The sequence below is a fragment of the Euprymna scolopes genome, chromosome 41 (genome assembly GCF_053919585.1).
Source record: "Euprymna scolopes isolate OS-2025 chromosome 41, ASM5391958v1, whole genome shotgun sequence".
Classification (NCBI taxonomy): Eukaryota; Metazoa; Mollusca; class Cephalopoda; order Sepiida; family Sepiolidae; genus Euprymna; species Euprymna scolopes.
The window spans coordinates 33,549,221-33,572,264 of record NC_136522.1 but is presented as its reverse complement, the minus strand read 5'-3'; the positions used below and the strand labels follow the sequence as shown (position 1 = coordinate 33,572,264).

The window sequence follows — 23,044 nt, the reverse complement described above, 5'->3', positions numbered from 1 at the left end:
TTGTATCAACAACATTGGAAATAATATGATGCAATTTCAGAAGAATGTGTTTATTTTATTTTCATATCTAAATATGAAGGGCGAGCAATAAGTAATGATCCTGACCCACTTCCAGTTCTCTGATCTAGCTGAAATTTTGCATGTGCAATGATTTATATCTATACGGGTTATGTGGCAAATTACAGCTATGAACTAATTGTGGTTTCTGTTTTACAGATGTTTGAACTGAGTCAGGTGTGAAATGGAGCCTGTTGAATGTTGAGCAGTGATCCGGTTTTTGTATTTGAAAAGACACACACCACAGGAGACTTTTGATGAAATGAAAGAAACTTATGGTGATAATGCCCTATCATATGACCTTGTAAAACGCTGGCATCGTGAATTCAAACATAACTGGAAGTCTGTGGAAACAGCTACCAGACCTGGTCGCCCTCCTCCCCTTCTGCCATTGATGAGGCTGCCATTTTGGAAGATCGGTGCATTACTATTCGCCAAAGAGCCCAAGATGTCAAGATTAGTACAGGGTCTGTGGAAACTATCATTCATGACCATTTACATATGCATAAGGTGTCTGCCAGATGGATTCCCAGGTCGCTCACACCATTCCAGAAGCAAGAACATGTTGAGTGCTTGAGGATGAATTTGGAGATGTGCCAAGAAGATGAATCAAAGTTTTTCAAAAGACTGATTACACAGGATGAAACCTGGGTCCATCACTATGATCCAGAGACCAAAGCCCAGTCAATAAAGTGGAAGCACTTGGACTCACCACCTCCAAAGGCAAGAGTGCAGCCCTCCGTTGGCAAGGTCATGCTCACAGTCTTCTGGGACCAGGACAAAGTAGTGATGACAGATTTCCTGGCAAAGGGTACCACAATTACAGGAGCCTATTATGCTTCACTTTTGAGGAAATTAAGGGAAGCTATCAAAATCAAGAGGCGGGGCAAGATCAGCAAAGGTACCCTCCTCCTGGAGGACAACGCTCCGGTCCACAACTCGCATGTCGCCAGATCAGAAGCACGGGCGTGTGGTTATGAAATCCTACCCCATCCTCCCTACTCTCCTGACCTTGCACACTGACTTTCACCTCTTCCCAGCCATGATGTTGTTTTTGAAAAGAAAGCGTTTCCCAGATGATGCAACCTTAATTTCTGAAGTCACGTCGTGGTTGGAGGACCAACCTGGGGTGTTCTACAAAAACGGTCTCCCGAGTTGCATCAAACGATGGGAGAAATGCATAACTTGCATAACTCTGGGTGGTTCCTATGTAGAGAAAGACTAATAACTGTGCCAAGTTTCGTTGCTCTACTGCTATGGGAAGTGGGTCAAGGCCATTACTTATTGCACGCCCCTCATATTTTAATATTTCAAAAATATTTTAAATATATTTATTTGGATTTTATTTTGAATATTCTGACAAATTTTTACTGGACATAAAAAATGATTTTCAAGGTAAAATAAATAAGGTCTTTTCAAGACAAAGCTCCAAATTCAAGGCCTTTCAAGACCGTATGAAACCTGTATTGACTGAGCTAGAAACTGCAAGTGTCAGTGGGAGAAGTTATTTAAATGAAATTATTCATGTTTTTCTTTTACAATACTAACAACTGAGAGTATTTAATTCTTTTTACGCTAAATATAAACCATCATTTACTCTCCAGAGTGCTCAATCCATAGCTGATCATATATATATATATATATATATATATATATATATATATATACACGCACACACATGCTTACTACATTTAGCCATATAAACACACACACCTGGATACAACATGCAAAATTATCAGTAACTGACACGCCTCTTGGCACTGTGATGGCCCTCTTTAAATCAAGAAAAATTTGGGAGTTATTTTTATAGACATTTATTTAGATAACCCAACCAATAAAAATCAAAGAAAAAAAAAAAAAAAAAAATCAAGATCATACCTAGTGTTTAGTAGACAATAAAAAAAGTGTCCCTGCATGTCATTGAATTGTCATAAAACAAAGACCATTGGACATTTATGACTTAAACTTGGAGAACAAGTCAAGCATAGACTGAAGTTTATTTGTACTAAATATTGTTAGATCGCATAAAGAATTTTTTAGATGGTATTTTCGGTAGTCACCCTGCATATGGGTATTAAAACTTATTCTTTAAAAATTTTTATTATAGATAATTTTATTTTTAAATTATTAATCACCAGCAAGAAATTATCCATATTATATTTCATATTATTGTCGGAATATTCAATTTAAAGTGTATCTTGGGATTAAATCATAAAACAAGTATTTTAAAATTTTAACTTATATGTAATCTTATATCTATAAAATGTTTAACTTACATGCAAAATGATGAGTGTTGCTATTGTTGCACTTTATAAAATGTGATTGATAAAATAAATTTTACTGCCAATATTTACAAGTTTTGCATGAGAAATTTTAAAGAATATATGAATATAAAAGGCTATAACAAAATTGAAACTGAACAAAAAGAAAAAAAAGAAACAAATATAAAGGAAAAAAAACTAAAATATAGAAGAAAAGTGATGCATCATTTACAGCACTGTTTTTTTTTGTATTTTTTGTATGTAAAGTGTTTTCGACAGCTGATGCTAAATTTACTATTGTAGCAACTGATAAGCTATTTGCAGCCATTTTCATGGCTTGCCAGAATTCATACTTTCTGTTAAACTGTCTACCATTGCAATATCACTTAGTGATACTCTACAGGCTCTTAATTGGATCAGAGGCCATGTCCGAATCTCCTACAAATCTTTTATATTAACAAGGTTTTGGCAAGCTTTGAAACGTAACTGTGTTGTCTTGCATAAACAATGATTTACATTTGGTTAAAAGTTGGTTATCAAACCACTCAAGAAATGGCATTAACTTAGTTCGTATTCAATTTTAAAAGGACCCACAAACTCACTGCCAACACCTATCATGATCCCACCCCAATCTTGTAGCGATTCACCAAATTGTCTTGAATCATGTTGCATACAAATCTAACCCCATGCACATACATCATGACCATCAAGGATGAACTTAGATTCTTCCATGAACAAAACTTTCCTGGGATCAGTTTTCATAGATTTCTTGGGTAACTATTTTCCTTGGATGTTTCTTAAATAATATGGGTTTGAAAACTTTGAATCTTGTTTCTCTTTGAACTATACAAGTTCCAGCATCCAGAAATATGAATGAACTCTTGACGAGGAACAAATCTATTCGTTAGAATTCCAAATTAGCTTGAGACTTTATTATGTAGCTCTTTGTGTCATTTTTTTTCTAAGAAATTAAATTTTAACATTTGCAAATATGTAGACATTGGAAAATTCAATTACGAAAGTTTATTCAATTTTTGTCTGAAATTAAAAAAAAAAAATAAAATGAGGCATTACATCATTAGATGTCATAAAATTAAACAATATTATATCAAATAAATGTAAAAATAGTACTTGCATCTAATCTATAAACACACACATAGGAGCAAGTTTGAATACGTACAGAGAAAACTTGAATGCCTACTAGACACTATCCTGGTGTGTTTAAAGTCTGTACAGAAGTTTGTGAGGACAACCTGGCATGAAGATACTTTACCCTACAAGTAAACCCTGACTAAATATCTAAAATCACATTTCGTATTCGCAACCAAAATAACATCTCAGTATGGTTAAACTATATTGGCTTTTACAAGAAATGGTGCACCTTCTCCAAGTGAGGTTACCTCATGTAGCAACATGAAACTGGATATTCCAGACTCAATGAATTCTTGTCCCAGAATCCAGCAAAACCAAGAGACCACAAACAAGATATACTATAACATATTTAAATGAAGAGAGAAGAATTATGTCTTCAACTTCTTTACTAACTTAGTGTTTAAAAAGTAAAAGAACTGATGAAATATTCAAATATCTATATCTCACATAAAAATCAAGTATTAGCCCAAGGAAGCCCCTCTGAAAACTTTGAACTAAAATGAAACAAAGAGATAGTATACAAATATATAAATCAAGCTAATTGTATGAATGTTACTTTTATAGCCAGTCTGTTCTTACACAAACTTAAAACGAATTAGAGTCTGTGCCTTACTTTCTCACTACCTATTCTTTTCTTCAGTCAATGAGTATTGTTCTTTGAAATTTTAGTGCTACTCATTTTGAAGCAAATCAAACAAAAATGGTGACCTTCCTCTAACCCCCAAGACATTTCGTCTGATGCATTTTTCTATTATTAGCTATCGCCATCTTAAGATTTTTTTAGATTAAAATTTTCATCAGCATATAAATCTTTGTTTTGCTATTTAAGTTTTTTTTTTTTTATTAAAGTAAAATTTATTTTGTGTTAGTTGCTATTTCACTTCTATCTTTACATCTTTAGAATCTACATCTTTTTCTATAACTTTACATTTTTTAAATTTCTAATGTTTCAATTGTTCACTTTAATAATAAAAGCCTAGTGATGGTTTCATAATGCATTTTATTAAATGTGCTTTTGTGATTATACCTTTAGAATTATATAAATACACGTTTGCCAATAACGCTTAAAGAAAAGCAAAACTAAGGAAAATATATAATGAATTACAAAGTTAAATTCAGTAGAAGAACCAGTAATCAGTATTCCAACAATGTAAATTGCTTAAAATTAATGATTCATTATTGTTAGACAAAGTCTAACAATTAAAGGAAAAACTGAAACAATTTTAGTATTTCAAACACTATTACAACTATTACTGCAGAGATTTACCATTTCTAATTATTTAAAACTTTTTATGCAAATTTAGATATTTAATTAAATTCATTTATTTATATTCGATTTAAAGTAAAATATATTTAAATCAAAGTGTTATTTTTTAACATTTCGATTTTTTTATGGAGATATTTTTTGTATGAATATTTTTTCGAAAACGTTTTAATCTTAGTATAGAGTGTGTGAAATTATTTGACAATTTTTATAGGACCAACTCACACAAGTATATATACACACACTAACTTTATCTATATAGTGCTATATACTAGCTTTTGCACAAGAATAAAAGAAAAAATGATGCATGTTTATGAGGAAACACAAATCAATTATTAATTTCATGATAAAATCGTTTTATGAAATAGGTTAAAAAAAAAAATGTTTTTGTCATTGACACTAATTGATAGCAAAGAACATAAAAAAAGTATAATTCACGTGGAGGTAAAAGACCACACTGCTGAAATTAATATTTTTGGAAATCTCAAGAGACAATACAATTGCACATGCTAACTAATCTGTTACAATAAGAGAAAATGTCTTCAATAAGTTTTCTTAGCCAGATTAAGTATCTTCAGGAAAAAACGGAAGCTAAATAAAAATGTCAACAACATAGAACAAAAATATTTTTTAAATAAGCTAGTCCAAATCAAATATCAATGTCAGAGATAACTGTTTAGGTCAATCTTCAAAAGTTTGACAAGATAACTTCATAAATGTCAATTTTTTTAAACATATACATTGGAGACATTTTATGCATAAATATTTGAATTTGAGCATTTTCTTAGCAAATACAATTTGTTCTTATGTTAAAATTTTAAAAAGTGATAAGGTGATAATTTACCAAGATCCAACAATAACATTCTGGATTAAAAACAAGGTACTGTTCCTTCTAAAACGCTGATAGCTAGATGTGGGGTTTACAGGGAAGGTGTCCGTAAATGATGTCCCCCACCCCCGACAGTCGATCAGTCGGTGTCATTCACAAACACTTGGCCAGAGAAAGCAGCACTAACCTCCGTATGCTCATCAAATCCATACATGCAGTATTCCCATGATCAGCAAAACATTGGGTAGAAAGCTGGCGACAAGTGATGACCTTTAATATAAACCACCCTCATGTGATGGTTGACGATGACGACGATGATGATGACGACGATGATGGCGTTCGTGGTTGTGGCCAATAAATTATTCAAATTTCAGATCAGAAAACAGCATCGGTCAATATTAACAGCTACATCAAATAACTACAAATTTATTGCTACAGCATCTACGATTGGAGAAAAATATATCACATTCCCAGAAGCAGAAAAAAAAAACTTATCACAAAGTGCAGGATATTTAGTATGACAGAAAACTATACATATATACAATTTATTTAAAAAAAAATAAATAAAATTTAATAGAACCAAGACAAGTTTCAACGTAGGAACAACATAATGAAACGAGATGTTAAATCTGGTATACTATTCATTTTACATTCATCATATTTTGTTTCACATACCAGCATGTGTTGGACGGTTTTTAGAAACTGACTTCCAAACTAATCTCTGGCCAGATGTCTTCTCAATCCCTCTTTCTCTCAAATACATTTTTACTACTTCCATGTTTCTCTTAGCCTTCCTCTGCCAACTGACTGCTATCTCAACTGTTCTGCATCTAGTCCAATAATTCTTCACTTATTCTTTACATATGACCATACCAACAAAGTCTCCTGCTCTGTACACATCTCTTTATACTATCAAGACTTAATCTTTCTGAGATTATAGCCCGTCTTCAAGATCATATCACACCTCCATCGCATCATTTCTCTCCATGCAACACATGTCCTCAATATTCACTGGTTTCCCTAAATTTGACGAAACCACATCTGGATACCTCCTACCCCATTTTATACACTGTTCATAGAGAGAAAGAGATCATTTTACCAAGTTTTCAATGGTGGTATGCGGTTGATGGCTTAAAGAAACTGATTTCTAAAATAACCTATTTGACCAGCTCTATTTTACCTGCTACCTCAACTATACTACATTTTCTAGCACAAGAACTCTCATCCATTTTTCAACAGGATCATACCTTCAGCGTCTACTCTTTTGCTTACATCTTCATACATGGTTTAGATCTAGGCCCGTCTTGAAGACTTACATTACACATCCATCCTATTTTTCTCATAACATTTCTCTACATGCAACATATGTCCTCAACCCTCACTGACCAAACAGATAAAGACATAAAAAGATAAAGGAGATAATTTTTGTTATCTATATTCCCAGGCAATGCCTGATAATTCTCTTGCTAGTCTTTTATATGAATGAAAGAATGTGTGTCAAAAATTAATCTTAGGAACTATATAAGAAACAATTACAAAATTGACATCTAATTCAACATGATCTTGTTCAGGTTGGGGTTAAGAATAACACCCTTGTTACGTTAAGAATAACATCCTTGTTACGTTAAAAATAACATCCTTGTTACGTTAAAAATAACATCCTTGTTACGTTAAAAATAACATCCTTGTTACGTTAAGAATAACATCCTTGTTACGTTAAGAATAACATCCTTGTTAAGTTTACATAAGCACGGTGCTTTATGTATTCATGTTTTAATATCAGTTCCAAAAATGATTATCGAGTAACATGAAAATATTTACATTTCAATCGTTTTATTGTAAGAATTTCATTGAATTTATTCACATGTAAAAAACTTATAAATTTGAACAATCTTAAGTGTTAAATACTTTTCATAAAATGCATAAACATTCGATTCATAAAATTACAGTATTATTTCGAATATCCACATGACGATTCTCATCTTGGTTGTTATTTTTGTAACATTTCAGCCGATATAAACTCTGACAACTCTAGAATCCGTACAGAATTCCAAACTAAACCCTTTATTTCATCCACAGAGCCATTAAATAAAGAGCTCAGTTGGAAATCCTACACAGTATTTGACTAGAATGTCCCCATGTAAAAAAAATAAATAAAATAATGTACCTGAAGAATGTCGTAGATTACACCTGCGGAAATGTGATGAATGTAACGACCAGGATGAGAATAATAATCAAATATGATTTATTGGGTTGTTCATTAATGATGTATCTTATCCATGAAAAATAAATTTGATCTTTGTTTCGTAAAATCAATATTAAAAAAGAAAATTACATTTTGTATAAAGAGTCAAAAAGAATTACTTGGTGAGGTTTTGCATAGTATTTTCACACCATAAACATAATTATATAGAATATTAAGCCATAAGAGACAACTTGGCAGAATTTGTTGCTTAGCAACCACATCTCTTGATGATGCCCTGTTGAATCAAGTCCAGGTTCTTTCAGTTCTAATTAAAAAAAAATTTTTTTTTAATTAAACTACGCGTTAACCCCACCGCCCTTTTTGATCGGGTATCAAAAATAAGTACCTCCCCCCCCCCGCCCCCTTTTTTTTTTTATTTTTTTTTTATTTTTTAAATCAAAACAAAGAAATTATTTTACTATGTTTTAAAAATTAAAAAAGCATAAAATGTAAATTTATAAATGAAAGAAAGCAGTCTGTTTTCTATACAAGATGCATTTTTAAAATGCCTGTAGAAACGGTTAGGGATGAATATAAAAGAATAAAAAAAAGGGTGACTCCTTTGATAAATGGTTTATATTGATCGAGACAGAGCATAATAAAGTTAGCCATACCTCAATATAAAACTGTATCTCTGGCAGCAGCTTATAACCCTGCAAACGCGTATTCATACCAACAGATGTAAACAAATAAAAAATAAAAAAAAAACTGCGATTAGGGAACAAAAAAAAAAAATAGGTTTGCAATCAGTTTTGAGCCACGCAGGATTTGCGAATGAGTAAATGCTGGAAGAGAAGTAAACGGCGACAAAATCAAAAACATAGGGTGGTAGTGAGAGGACAAATGAGAATGGAAGGAGGAGGCTGAAAGGCAAGGGAAAAAGTTCATTGTCTTTCTCCAGCAGACAACCTTCCTCATCCTTAAAGAGGTGGAGAGAGATAGAGGGGGAAAACGTTAATATGTACACACATTAATGTGTGTGTGTGTATGTTTGGAGAAGAGAGCAGCAACAGCAGTGCTGATCTGTGATAGTATCAGTAGCTGTTCTGTTTCGGGTTGGTACATTTATTGATGCATATATTTATTTTTATATGTGTGTGTGTGTGTGTGTGTGTGTGTGTGTGTGTGTGTGTGTGTGTGTGTGTGTAGTGATGAGTGTGTTTACACAAAAAAAAAAAAGCTGTGTGTTGTTACTATCGGTGGTAGTAATCAACTCATTTTGCAGTCCCAGTAATATATTCACTATTTTACTTGAATTAAATTTTCTATTTTACTTTGCATCTGCAAATTATATACACGAAATTACTTAACAAAATGATTGAAAACGTTCATAAAACTAATTGATTCTAATTTGAGTAAAAGTTTTAATAGTATGCCTGCCCACCTGTGAACTGTTGGGTTAGAGTTTGTTGTATATATCTTATTAAACATACAATTTCTCAAACTTTGACACTGATTGAGAAAGCAGCATGCAATTAGTGCTACAACTGCTTTTGGCAACTACTGTTCATCCCTTATGTCATTCTTTTTAGGTGGTAGGATGGAGGGGATTATTTATACCCCCCCCTCCCCCAAAAAAATTACATCACAAATGAAAGCAAAAATAGAGGGAGATTTATTTCGATTTTATTTTTACACAAATTTTTACTGGACATAAAAGAATACAATTGTCAAGGTCTTTCAAGACATTTTCCATATGTTCAAGGATTTTTCAGTTAATAGAATTAAGGCCTTTTCAAGGCAAAAGTCAAAATTCAAGGACTTTTCAAGTCTGTGTGAATCCTGATAACAAAATGAAATATAAAATGAATCATTGTGTTGTACATTTGAATTTGCTTGTGAAGTCATAAGTAGAGTTCAATTTACACAAAATAAGATTGCCACCAGCAGGTGCCATGTAGACAAATTGATAGTGCACTACACAGAGCCATAATTGGCCACTTAGTAAACAATTCTAGCAATAGCAGGATTAAGTTCCCTCTTATTATTTTGTCTGGATTAAAGGATTTCATTGATTTTATCCAGATTATTATTTTTTTTAGTCATAATTAAAAGAAAAGCAGAGGAAATCTTACTGTCACAGTCAGAAATCTTAATACTGCTACACAAAGCAGCATGTAGTTTGATAAACAGATAATTAGTTTGATTTTCACTGGTGAAAACATAGGAAATCTTTTTGCTTTCTTTTTCTCTTTTCTTCACATTTAGGTGATAGGGAGAAAGAAAGAGAAAGTAAAAAGGAAAGACAGAAAGAATGTCTCTTGTTGAAACTTAACAAATATTGAGAAGGAGAAGGAATTGAGCCAATGGCTCAATCAGTTAGTACACTGTACTCAGAAAAAGAGGTTAGGAGTTAAAAGCTCATTTGTTATAAGTATTTTAACAAATTTTTGTCTAAAATAAATTTAAGCTATCAAATTACAATATTAAAAATTGTTTAGTGATGTATGATGATTTAAGATGTGATGTGCGTCAGAAAAGAAGCTACCTCAACCTGACTAGGATGAATGCTGCCATTAGGACATTAAACAGTCTAACGCAAATTTCTATGTTTACTGACCAACACAAAAAAGAATCCCTAGAAGTAGATTAGAAATTCTAGTGAAAAGGAAGCAACTGAAATGAGGAAACGTCAGAACCATCTTAATGATGTATAAATTTTTTAAAAAAAGGGAACCACATTACAGGAAGGTCTAAAATCAAATTAATCATTACTGGAAAAGCGAAGTGAGGTAAATTGGGATTTTCTTTTTTCTTCAGTCTCTAAGATTTCCATTGCTAAACACATTGGTAGAACATCTTTGCGATATCTGAAGACTAAAATTTACACACTATTTCTGCTGAGAGAGATGTTCTGATTTCTTCAGCATTAAAGATTTCCGCCCAACCTGCCCCTTTTTTCACTTACCTTTGTGTCCTGAAAGAAAAAAGGCTGAAATCCCCAAGATCAAAATATTAACAGGTAATTCATTTCACACTTTTAAATCATACTTATCTTATACGACCAAAAAGCAAAGAGAAATGAACACAATTTACTGTGAACCATGTATAAGTTAGTGCACTTTATTGTATGAATGTGTGCATACCTACATATACACATCAATCATGTAGATATACACACACATACATACATACATACATACATACATACATACATACATAGTGTTCAAGAAAAATATAAATTTTTTTTTTATTCTTTCATTTCATAATCATTTAAAATATTTTAGTGCAATGAACAGCTTTTTCTGTGTACTATTGTGGAATTTGAAAGCTGGAGACTAGACAATAGGGTAGTTATCTTTCCCACAGCGAAAAGATGTAACACTAGAGTCAGAAAATGAGGTTGTAGAGCCAGCACGCCAGATGAGGAGCACACTGGCCTGCGAAAAATGTCTGGCCAGCTCCAGACATTCCCAGTAGCTTCAGGTGATTAGCAATAACTAACCTCTTCTAAAAAAGAGAAAGCAAAGCCTGGGAGGGTGTACCTCCTACAACTGAACAGGACCAGCAACATACCGCAATTAACAGGGAAAGGGCTATTTCAGAAATGGTATATTCTTGATTTTGGTATAAAGTGAAAAACATTGCATGGATAACTGAAAAGCATCAGAATCTTGGATGAGAATGATCTATATCATGATGATTCGTGCCAGATTAAAAAATTCTTAGTTGTAGATGTGCGTAAGAGAATTGTGAAAGAGTTGTAAAAGCAATGGATAGCAGATAGAATCACAGTAGGTGTCATCACCATACATTAAAAAAAAAAAAAGTATAGCAAGATCAAGACAATACAGACGTTGGCAAGAGAGATGGTTCTCAGAATGGTGACTGTAGAAAATAGTAAGAATTTTCACTACACCACATGCAAGAGTTGCTATGGTTAATAATTACTTACTGCCAGAGCTCAAGAGAACCACCTTACAAAAGCCAAGAAACTCAACAAGGTCACACATCCAGTCAAGCTGGAAATGCTTTGGTTCATCTCAGAACCGTTGCACAATATGCAGAACAAGTGCCTTGAGTATGCAGCACAAAGATCATTGCCCCATGAAGATCAAGTTCCTTCAAACTGTGATAGTCTTTAGGTGTATTTATAACAAGGGTTATCACATTGTTGATAAAGAATTCAGACTCAATTCAGCCAGCTATATTGAATTGCTGTCAACAGCCATCAAGTAGAGAGAGTGGTTGCAGGAAGACAATATGTAAAACCTCCAGGAAAACCCAGAAGTGGCTAAGAATTTGAACAATTTTATCAGTTCTAACATCCGAGTCTCCAGTCGTATTTTTTTGGACACTGAAACGGATATGGTGCTTGGACATTAAACTTTGAACCGTATTTGATCTTTGAATTTTGAGAGAATATATTATTTAAAAAGATATGGTGCCTCCCTTTAAAGAAAAACAAAAAAAAAAAAAAAAAATCACATTTGCCTAGAACACTCTGTATGTACTCTTATAAATATAAAAAAAAATGTACATATTGCTCCTCAAAACCTCCACACACATACTTGCATATATATATATATATATATATATACACACACACACACACACACATGTGTGTATATATAGATGTATATAATGCAAACACACATGTGCATATACATACACACACATCTGTACATCGGTTTACATCCACAGAATCATTACTACGCTCGATAATAAGACTTTTTTTTTCTGTGCATAGAACTTTATTTACACAAGCAATTTTTTGTTACACATTGTAGACGGATTTCATTGGCCCAGAATTGGTCTGGATATTGATGGGCCTGACAGAAACTTGTCTGCAAATATGTAATTGATTAGTAAAAAGATTGTATAAATAAAATATGTAAAAAGATTGTATAAAAAAAATATTTTATACCTAATATATATATATATACATACATACACACACACATACAATACTATACATATTTATATCATATGTATAAACTCACTCTCTCTCTCTATATATATATATATATATATATATATATATATATATGAACACCTACATGTGAGTGTACAATCAGCTTATATAGATATTAAAAACAAGAAATTTGGGACTCATTTTTGTTGATTTGTCACTTGGCTGGACTCCCAAACATAATACATAAGATATCACCCTGCTAGCTATCTTTTTTTATGTTTAAATAGTTTTCCTTGTTTTTAATGTTTTCTAGAAATGCATGTTCAAAACTGTTTTTGTTTTAAAAATGTCTGTCCCAAATCACTGCACGAGTTTCAATCATCTAAAGGACTTGCTTCTTCACAAGAAAACGGTTAAAAAAGTTTATATTTGAATTAAGTTCAAAGTGTTATCTGTATCTCCATTTTTATATATTTTTTTAGTTACTGGAATTGAAGTCCGATTGTAATAGATTGATTTTCATATTGCTCGGATTGTGGTTAGGTAAATAGTAATGCCATGTGAAAATGAATGGAAGACTTTTATTAAATCATAAGCATAATTGGATACATATCTCACCAATATTGCAAATACTGAGAAAAAGGATGAAAATGACAGTGGTTTAATAATTGAGCATTGGATAAAAGGATAGAGGAATCCATTTACAGACAATGATATTTCTCAGTGTTTGTGATAAAAAGAAATTAAAAAATATATAAAAATATGAGCATGCCCCGTTGTTGCCTGATCATAAAATATGCTTAAATATATTTTAATTTATGCAGATTTTGTATTATTACAGAGCCAATTCTTTATTGATCATTATATTGTGTCCAACGTATAGTGATTTCAAAAGTTAACAGATACAACTTAGATGCCTCTAGTTAAAATCAAAACGTTTAACTATTCAGTGGTATTTACTACCATATGACATAGGACAGATGGATATAAAATCTTTAAAAATTAATGCAGTTTAACGTATAAATGTATATTTGCACATGCATAGAGCACTAAGTAGACTTATGCCTGCCAAGTTCCAATTTTGATCCCTTAACAGCTAAAAACCCAATCAAATTTGTTCCACGGGTTCAAATCCCCATTATATGAAGTTTCAAGTCTGTAGACAAAAAATTGACTAAATAGTTTGGTAGAGACCATTCGCCATATACACACAAGGTCAATTTTATAAATAATATATAAATATTTATACATGCTTCTAAATATTCAAACCCTGGGCCAAACTGAGACAGATCAACAAAAGCGAATCGCAAATTTATGCTTTTGATTTAATCGTAAGCCAATTCTAAATACTTCTATATGTAAATACATTTTTATCTCAAATAAGCAAAAAAAAAAAAATAATAAAATAATAAAAAAAAATAACACATCAATTAGAATTTGCAATCTATTCGCAGTCATGCGTACTTCCAAAAAATATCTCCCAAGTTCATTAGTTAACAGAAAAATCAGCAGGGAAGACAGTGTGTAAATGAAGCCGTTTTTTTTTTTCATATATCAATTTTCTAAGACCAAAGAAATACCTGTTTACAGAGGTGAACATCGCTTGCGTGTCGAGGAAGGGGCGAGGTACCATGGTCTCATGTAACAGACTGGTAGTCATAGCAATGATCTCAACATTGGCGACAGAGCCACTCAAACACGGTGCTGACAAAAGACTGATAGAACGGTATACATAGAAATCTGTCGTATCAGAAAAGAAACCGTCAAACTGTGGTCACAGGAAGGGGTGGGGGGCTGTGCAAGATTAATTTTTTAATAGGGACCCAATTAAAGAGGTAGAGTGGGGATACAACTCAGGCAATTTAGTGAAAAGAGGAAATTATCAGGACTTAGTGATTTTATATTTTTAAGATAAGGAATCTGGCCAAACATTGACCAAAATTTAGCATCTTTTTTAGTTCTTTGTATTACTGTTTGCATATTAAAATAAATAAATCCAAATGGATTGAATACTTAGAATCTAAATTTCATCCAAATGGATCGAATACTTAGAATCTACAGCTAATTATGACAGATCTATGCAATACAAAAGAGCTTATTTTACATATAGTCAACAATAGACTACAGACTCAATATTTTAGTCTGATTCTTTTGTCTTCATAGTGGAAACTTGGATAATTCTATGTTTTTTATATAGTAATTAGTCATCACTTATCAAGGCCAAAATTCATTCGATAAGAGTTAATGATTGTTGAGTGATAAACAATACGATGAAAGGATTGAAAACAATGAAATTGACAAAAGTCTGCAAAGACTGATGCTGCAGTAGTTCAAGTAGTTGGAAAAATTCAGTTGTAAAAGTGACATTCTTCTGAAGGTTGAATCCCGTGAACAACTGAAAACATCATGGCTGACGGAATGAGAGCATGCTACCCTCGTGGATTAAATAAAGAGTTCAGTTCTGAAATTCCATGTAAGTTCACAAGTTCAACAGAAACATTCCCAGAGTTTGACAAGATACATCTTAAAGCAGTCAGAGGTTACATCAACTGAAATGTTGTGAAAATGAGACTCAAGATGAGAACAGTAGTCTGAAGAATCCAAATATTTGATTACATTTGAGAGGACAGCTTGACAAATCTTTGTTCATATTCAAAATTACCATGTTTTAGTCATCAGGAAAACAGATGAGAAGTTCTTTGAAAGATTTGATTTTAGGTATGTAGAGGAAGACAGAAAAGTTTTTGCAGTGGTAATAGTAAGATAAGTTCTTTCTGGGTGTGTTTTACAGGAAAGAACTAGAGGATGGCGAATAGGAATAGCTAGTGTATATATATATATATATATATATATATATATGGATCTCTACTCCTAATTCTTGCAATTACACTAGCACTTGCTCCTCCCTGTGCTTCAATAATATTACCAAGCTAAGCAAATTTCTGAAGAACCTAAATATCGTTGCCAAGAAAAAACTTATCTGCAATTCAAACATACACAAGACGAACAGATGCATGAAGGTACAGAAATGTCATCAAATGACATTCGAAATGAATGTTGTACAAAATCAGAAATATTCATTTTTCATAAAATTTCATATACAATCAGTTTTAACCAAAGAATATCTAGGATGGAGGACCGCCTGAAATATTAAAATTAAATATAATTTAATTTTGTTTTTCATAAGGTGACTTTTTTTTTCTTTTTTTTTTTAAATTTTTTCCAAATGTGAGGAAATTAATTTCTTGCCAAGAAACATTTTCAATTATAACAGAAACGTGAATTTATCACATAGAAAAAAATGTACATTTTGGATTATTCAAACTCCTTTCCTCAACTTGATTTATCCACAAATGTAAATTTAAACTGTTGTTAGGTGTATCCTTTCAAACTCTTAAAGCCTTTAATCCATAGGGATAGATTGTTCTCGTGCGCTAATTTTCATTCTCACCTGTAGTAAGGATTGAAACTCCATCAGGAAACTCACTTAGAAGTGACAGTTATCCAATACTTTACTGTTTCGCTACATTTAGACAATTCTAATATGAATTCTGAGTCTTATTATACCATACCTTGTTTAGATCTATAGTATTACAAGTGATATACAGGTTAAAAGAAAAGCAACACAAACAGTTAACTATTTGTTATAAATTTATTTCACCTTAATGAATCTTTCTTTCCAGACTGCTGGAAAACCGCTTCTTTGGTACCAGTCTTCAAGAATTCTGGTGAAAGAACTGACCCATTAAATTATCGCCCCCATTAGCCTTCTCCCATTTTTCGCCAAAATATTTGAGTCCTTAATTAATCAAGCCCTAGTCCAAAATCTTACAGCTGCTAAACTCCTGACCGACAAACAATATGGATTTAGGCAAGCCCGTTCCACAGCAGATATCTTAACTGTAATCTCTGGACGTATATACCGTTCATTGGACAAAACAGGGGAAGGTAGAGCGGTAACCATCGATATATCTAAGGCTTTTGATAAGGTATGGCACGATGGTCTTCTAAGGAAAATTAGATCATATGGAATCACTGGAAGAATACATAATGTAATGAAATCCTTCTTAAGTAAGAGAAAAATCCAAGTTGTCCTGGACAGTCATACATCTAAACAACATGATATAAATGCGAGAGTACCTCAGGGGTCTATCCTTGGACCTTTATTCCTGATATTCATAAATGACCTACCTGATAAAATTGTTTCGGAGATGGGCATGTTTGCTAATGACACCACTCTCTATAACAAGTACGAGGGGAAACAAATGAACACATATCTAAGGAAATGGCAGAAACACTAGAGTCTAATCTGTAGTGGAATGGGGACAAAAATGGATGGTCACATTCAATGCTGCTAAGACTAAGCTTGTCTCCTTCAATAACTACAAGAAATCTTCTCTACCACCAATAGCAATGGCCAAGAACACATTACCTGAAAGGACTTCCTTTAAACTCCTCAGCCTAACATTTACAGGGAACATAAACTGGAATAGATACATCGAGAGCATTGCCAGGGCTGCTGCAAAGAAGATGGGCTCTCTCTACCATGCTAGAAAACTTCTTACGCCTGAAAGTATCCTGTACCTCTATAAGGCCACCATTCGCCCATGTATGGAGTACTATTGTCATTTTGGGCCGGTGCATCTGCTGCTTGTCTCACTCCTGGACAGGGTTCAAAAAGAGTCACCAACCTGATAGGTCCTGAACCGTCATCTAGGCTTCAGCCTCTGTCCCATCGACGAAATGTTGCATCCCTCTGCCTGTTCTACAAGTATTTTAATGGTGAATGCTCTATGCTCTGACGAACTACAAGCACTTGTACCTCCTCGACGTGACTACCTCCGACAAACCCAATAAGCAGCCAAGTCCCACCCCTTCACAGTTGAGATCCCTAGGTGTAAGAAAGCCTTTTACTCCAATAGTTTCTTCCCCCAGAACTGCTAGACTTTGGAATTCCCTTCCGGGATTCTGCTTTCCCAACTGTACTGACATGCAGAAGTCCAAGTGTAACGTGAACAAACATCTTACTACTCATCTCCCTTCATAATGCCTCTGCAACTTATGTCCCCGATAGTAGCCCCCACTTCAAAGTGGCACTGTGCCTTGTTTGGGGTGAAAATTGATTAAAAAAAAAAGAAAAACTCAACCAGATTAAAGAGGGTTATTAAGTGAGGGTAGGGCAGCAGTGGTTTAACTGAAGAATATTAAACCAAAATATGTGGGAGGGCGGTTGACATCTCCCCTGTGTCAATAGCGATGTACTGAATCTTAGAGAAGTGTTAAATATTCCTCCATTAACTCTTCAGTCCCCTTAGCATCACAATAGCGGTGTGAAGGTTCTCATTCTCTGATTAAACCACTGCTGATGATCCTCTCAGACTTGGTTGAAACGAAATATGAGAAGTTGCTAACTGGTTGTGTCGACTTTGTTCTTTTTCAAGTTTTATTCTTGCTTTACAACACATTGAACTCTCATACTTAATATAATATCCCCCACAAAAGTTTTTCCATCCTTTACAGATGTAACACTATATTCCAAAAGTATTACCTCCTTTTTTTTTTTTTTTTACTTGAATGGATGAGAGGGAATTGCAAATTGCATTGTTATGACTGAACTTATGCGTTCATGACCTGAAAGTTTCATCTCTGTTGTAGATATTGACAGTGTGAGACTAAAAAAGCAACCCTTATAATAGATGTGCGCCAGAAGCAGAGATGTGTCGTTCAATTCATCCATGCAGAAAAAATTGACCCATCAACATTCATTGGCGCCTGTTGAACATTTACAAAGCTGATCTAGTTGATGGGTTTGTTGATTTCGAAGTGGTGACAGATGTGAGTGACAAGGCATGCTCTAAACACCAATGCACAAACACCACTATTGCTGTAAAATGTGCATTGAGAATAGTAATGACTATGTAGAAAAAATAAGTTCTGGAACACAAAAAAAAATTGCTCATTTTAATGGTACCACTTTCATCTGTAGCTCTTCAACTTTTGTTTTTTAAGTTAAAAAATAAGATGCATTACTTTTCGAATGACTGGGTGTGTGTGAATCCCCCTCGATACACTTTTGTGATTGTTTTTTTTTTCTTTTTATTATAAACTAAAACAAAATTGTCTTAGTCATACAAGACAAATGTTTTTCTTGTCAATTGATTTCTACCATTTTAATTTTTAATCCTGGTCAATAATTTATTCTTTATTAGTCATAATTAAAAGGGCGTAAAATTTTTTTTCTTCAAATAAGAAACTGTTACCCAAATCAGCAGATACTAATTTAATCATTTTTTATCTTTGCTCGTGAATCTTTCCTTTCTTGCTCTTTCTTTACCTTCAGTTGACATGGGGAAAGAAAAGGAGACAGAATGCTGCCTTTTGGGGTTTCAACCAACATTTGACTATTAAAAAGAGAGAATGGCTTATTCAGTTAGCGCACCATACTCAAGAGACTGAGGTTGTGAGTTTGAACCTCTTAGGCAGATGTTTACTCAGATTTTTCCCTAAAATTAACTTAAATATCTCAAATTACAATATTACATAGATTGTTTCATTTTACTTTTTTCTGTAATCTATGCAAAACATGTAAACCTGCTAATTTAAACATTGCTTAAAAACAGGTAAAGGCATTGGTTAATTACTCCTAAGGTTGAAGGTTTAATCCTTACTATAGACAATGAAAAGAACAAAATTCTATCCAATCATGCCTGATGGAACAATCTCCCAACATGGATTAAACGATTCAGTCCAAAGTTCCATTTAGGTTATTCAAGTTCAGTTAAATGTTAAATTGGCCAACAAAATCATGAATATAACATAAGACGAGATTAGTAGCCTAAATAATCCAAATTATCAATTTTACTTAAAAATTCGAGAAGTCTAAATAAAAAGTGAAATTCTCTATGAAAAAGATACTAAAAAAATAATTCCTATTCTAAAGAAAAATTTCATTTTATTAAGTTTTACATCAAGAAGAAATACAAAACCGTTATGATTGAACTAAAATGAATTTGCACAGCCAAAATTATTAAATATAAAAGTGAACACAAATTTGGAGGTGGGAACTGAAGAGGAAATAAAAATTAACAAAACTATTATAAGAGTGGATGTTTACTGCATGTAATTAGCCACAGTCGAGCTCTTGTCAATAAGTGTTACCTTTGAGAAGGCGGAAGGCGTTATGACTTGAGTAGACCAGTCTGCCAAGCCAGGGAAAGCTGTGATAATTGAAAAGGTGAATTAAAGGTTTTTTGTTAAATCGAACTTGGAAAAAGAAATTTTTAAAAATAAAAAAGACACGCCAGTAGATTTTTGCAAACTGCACATTTGAAAAATGTTTCATAACTCGTGAGTTTTTTGTTTTTAAAGGATAAACATTTCATTTTTAATTTAAATTTTGTAGTTAACTATTTTTTTCTAACTGTACCTACCTGGCATTGCCTGGGCTACAGTAAAGCCAATTTAGCTTTTGCTTTTTGTTTGTTTGAAAATTTTAAAACAGAAAAATTAAATTTTAGTCAGAGGTAAACAATTCTTATTATATTCTTCAATTTAAATACAAATTATTCCCCTTCACTGATTTTTATTTTCAGGTGACTGTTTAAAAATGTTTCATATTACCAGTCATCGGGGAGTGGACAAACTTTTAAAGTCAACTGTAGATAAGTATGTTATTATATTGCCAATAACATGGTACAACAATAACAAATGAAAATGGCTAGTCAGAAGCAAAATTTAATTTGTCAGCTAAAATGAGTGACTTTGAAAATTTGACAAGATAATTTCATATGTTAGATAATTTGGGTAAAAATGTGTCTTTGGTGATAATTTTAAATCATGCAAAGTAATTTGATGTAATAATTTATTCAAAATTAATTGATATTTTAGTATTAAGCTTTTAGTAATATTTTTACTCTAAAAAGTCAAAGAGAAATTCTGGAAACACATTTTAATATTTGATAATTTCCTAATGTATGGTCGTTTATTATTTACAGGTAAATGCATTTTGAATTGCTCTACAAATTATTTTCATTTAAAAAAACAAACTTAGCAAAATACATAACATAAAATATAAAAATAAAAGCTGGTAAATTAAAAACTTGGGGGGGGAAAGATTAACCAGGTTCAACAAATGAATCAAGAAGATAGCCTCAAGTTGTTTTTTTTTATAAAATGTAATATTTTCTAGTAAAAGGGACAGAGTTAGCAAGTTGCAAATGTCCATCAGAAGGTGTATTAGGTAGTAAAAAAATATAAAAAGAAAAACTTTTCCTTAAAATTGTGACCTTTTGAAGGTTATCGTTTGTATAAAAATGTCACAAAACAACCAAACTAGGGATTAAAACAAGTTATTCGTATAACTTTATATTTTTGCCTTTTTAATTCATAATTACGACAAGGAGTAAAGGTGTAATACAGATGGATGATATAAGATGGGCTCTTTGATCGACATAACTTTTTAAATTCAAAAATTAATTTTCAAAATAACTTAGACACTTCTTTGCATTGCAATAACATTAAGACACTCAGAATTTGAGGGTTTTTTGGTTTTGGTTTTTAAATTAAAAACCACTCTAAAATAGTACATTTTTGTTGAATTACAGTGAAAATAGATTTCGTCAATATGCCCAAATAAGGTAATTGTGGAATTTACAAATGAAAAAAAAAACAAAAGAAAATCGTCTTGGTAAGCGAATCAAATTCCACTTCAGATATGAATTTTTTTTCTATTCGTGCAGAAAGTGGGACAACCCAAAAGACTTGGATGCACACCATCAGCAAAAACCTTAGACAAACAGGCCTTGAAGGTAATCAACCCTAAAGATTGCCAAACTTGGAGATTAGGATAGATTATCAAAAAGAATCAGACCATAAATGACACTATAAATGGGGAGAGGAATATAAAATGAGTTATCTCCCTTCTTGATTTATCTATATCACTGACTTTTTTTCAAATAGATAATTAAATTAACTTACTGTTAATGTTATTTTTTTTATTTACTAAAATTTGTTTTCAAGTGCCGGAACTCATTTAACTCTAAATAATAAGCGACCATACAATTTTCCACTGTTAATCACAACGAATTCATCAGTGTTTATTTTTTTTTTAATAAAAAGAGGAATTCATTTTTTAGGTCTGCAGCAGTTCCACACTGGTAGACTGAAATTTAGAACGAAAACTTTCAGAACAAAACGTTAAGAAAAATTATTATCTTCAAATCATGATAGTGAGCAAAGAGTGAAAGTAGAGCTCACATAAAAAATACGAGAAAATATAATCGCTCAGATGTGTAGCAGGTTAACAAACCAGAACATTCACTTGACTGGTGCCATCGAACGAATACTTCCCGTCACGTTTGAGTGGTATGTGCGTATGCGTGTCTCTTGCTCAACCTCGATGGGTGAACAAATGGACGGACGGATGCATGCCAGTAGAGGTCTCCACTTACCTCTGATAGAAGACAAGCTGAAAGCAAGAGCAGGGGCTCAGTCAGACAGTCACTTACCTGTAGAAGATGGGATCAGAAGCAGGCTAGATCAAGTATTCATTTAGTGTCACCTTCAGAACGAGTGCCAGTTTCTTCATTGCTGTCAAAATCACCGCGGCTGTCAGATGGGATCTCGCCATCTTCATATTTCTCATATTGCATTTCATCCATTTGCTCATAGTCACAATCATTGTAGATTCCTCGCTTTTCTGAAACAGAAATATTTAAATCTACATTACACATGTATAACCAATAAGACAACCTGGTGTCGACCTGGGTGCTAAGTTCCATAAAATACAATATTACAGAATAAAAGATAAAAGACAATCTAGTTATTCTTGTAATTTAAAATGTCATCTTAATTCATTTCAGGACAAAATCAGAGAAGAATAATTATTCTTCAGGTGAGGCTTGGATTGACAACCTCTGTCCAATCCAATTACAAAATCTTGATGCTGTTAGATACACAAAACACACTTGTAATTTTTTTTTATTTTTCTTACACTTTTCTAAAATCCTATGAAGGCTAAAGATGAAATGGTGTTTACAGTAAAATGTTATCTTGTTCAATTTTTCCTGGTATTATGGGTGACAGGCATAGTACATAGCGAGGGTAAGTATTTCTCCACTGCTTTCTATTCATGAACAATAAAAATTAAAACATTCATCAGGATTAAATATTAAAATATATAAAATTTATTGAAAGTAACCCATAGTTCCTCCGGCAAAAACAAACTACTTGTGGACTTAAGACTTAACCATAGTCCTCCTTGATATTTGTTGCCCATGCAAGAAGATTATGCTGTGAATTAATTTCCCCTCTGCGTGACAAGCCGCATGCATAAACCATCGAATGCATCACTGCAACAAGAGACTACAGAGACCTCAAGTTC

General features: G+C 32.8%; 1 protein-coding gene across 1 annotated transcript in view; it reads right to left on the bottom strand.

Annotated features, from left to right (window-relative positions):
- The window catches only part of LOC145266464 (uncharacterized), a 58,590-nt gene that overhangs the window by 4,883 nt on the left and 30,663 nt on the right, over positions 1 to 23,044 (bottom strand). The window contains exon 10 of the mRNA XM_080122147.1: positions 22,170 to 22,360. Coding sequence (XP_079978273.1) covers positions 22,209 to 22,360 — 152 coding nt within the window. The 3' untranslated portion in view covers positions 22,170 to 22,208. The remainder of the gene's footprint in view (positions 1 to 22,169; positions 22,361 to 23,044) is intronic.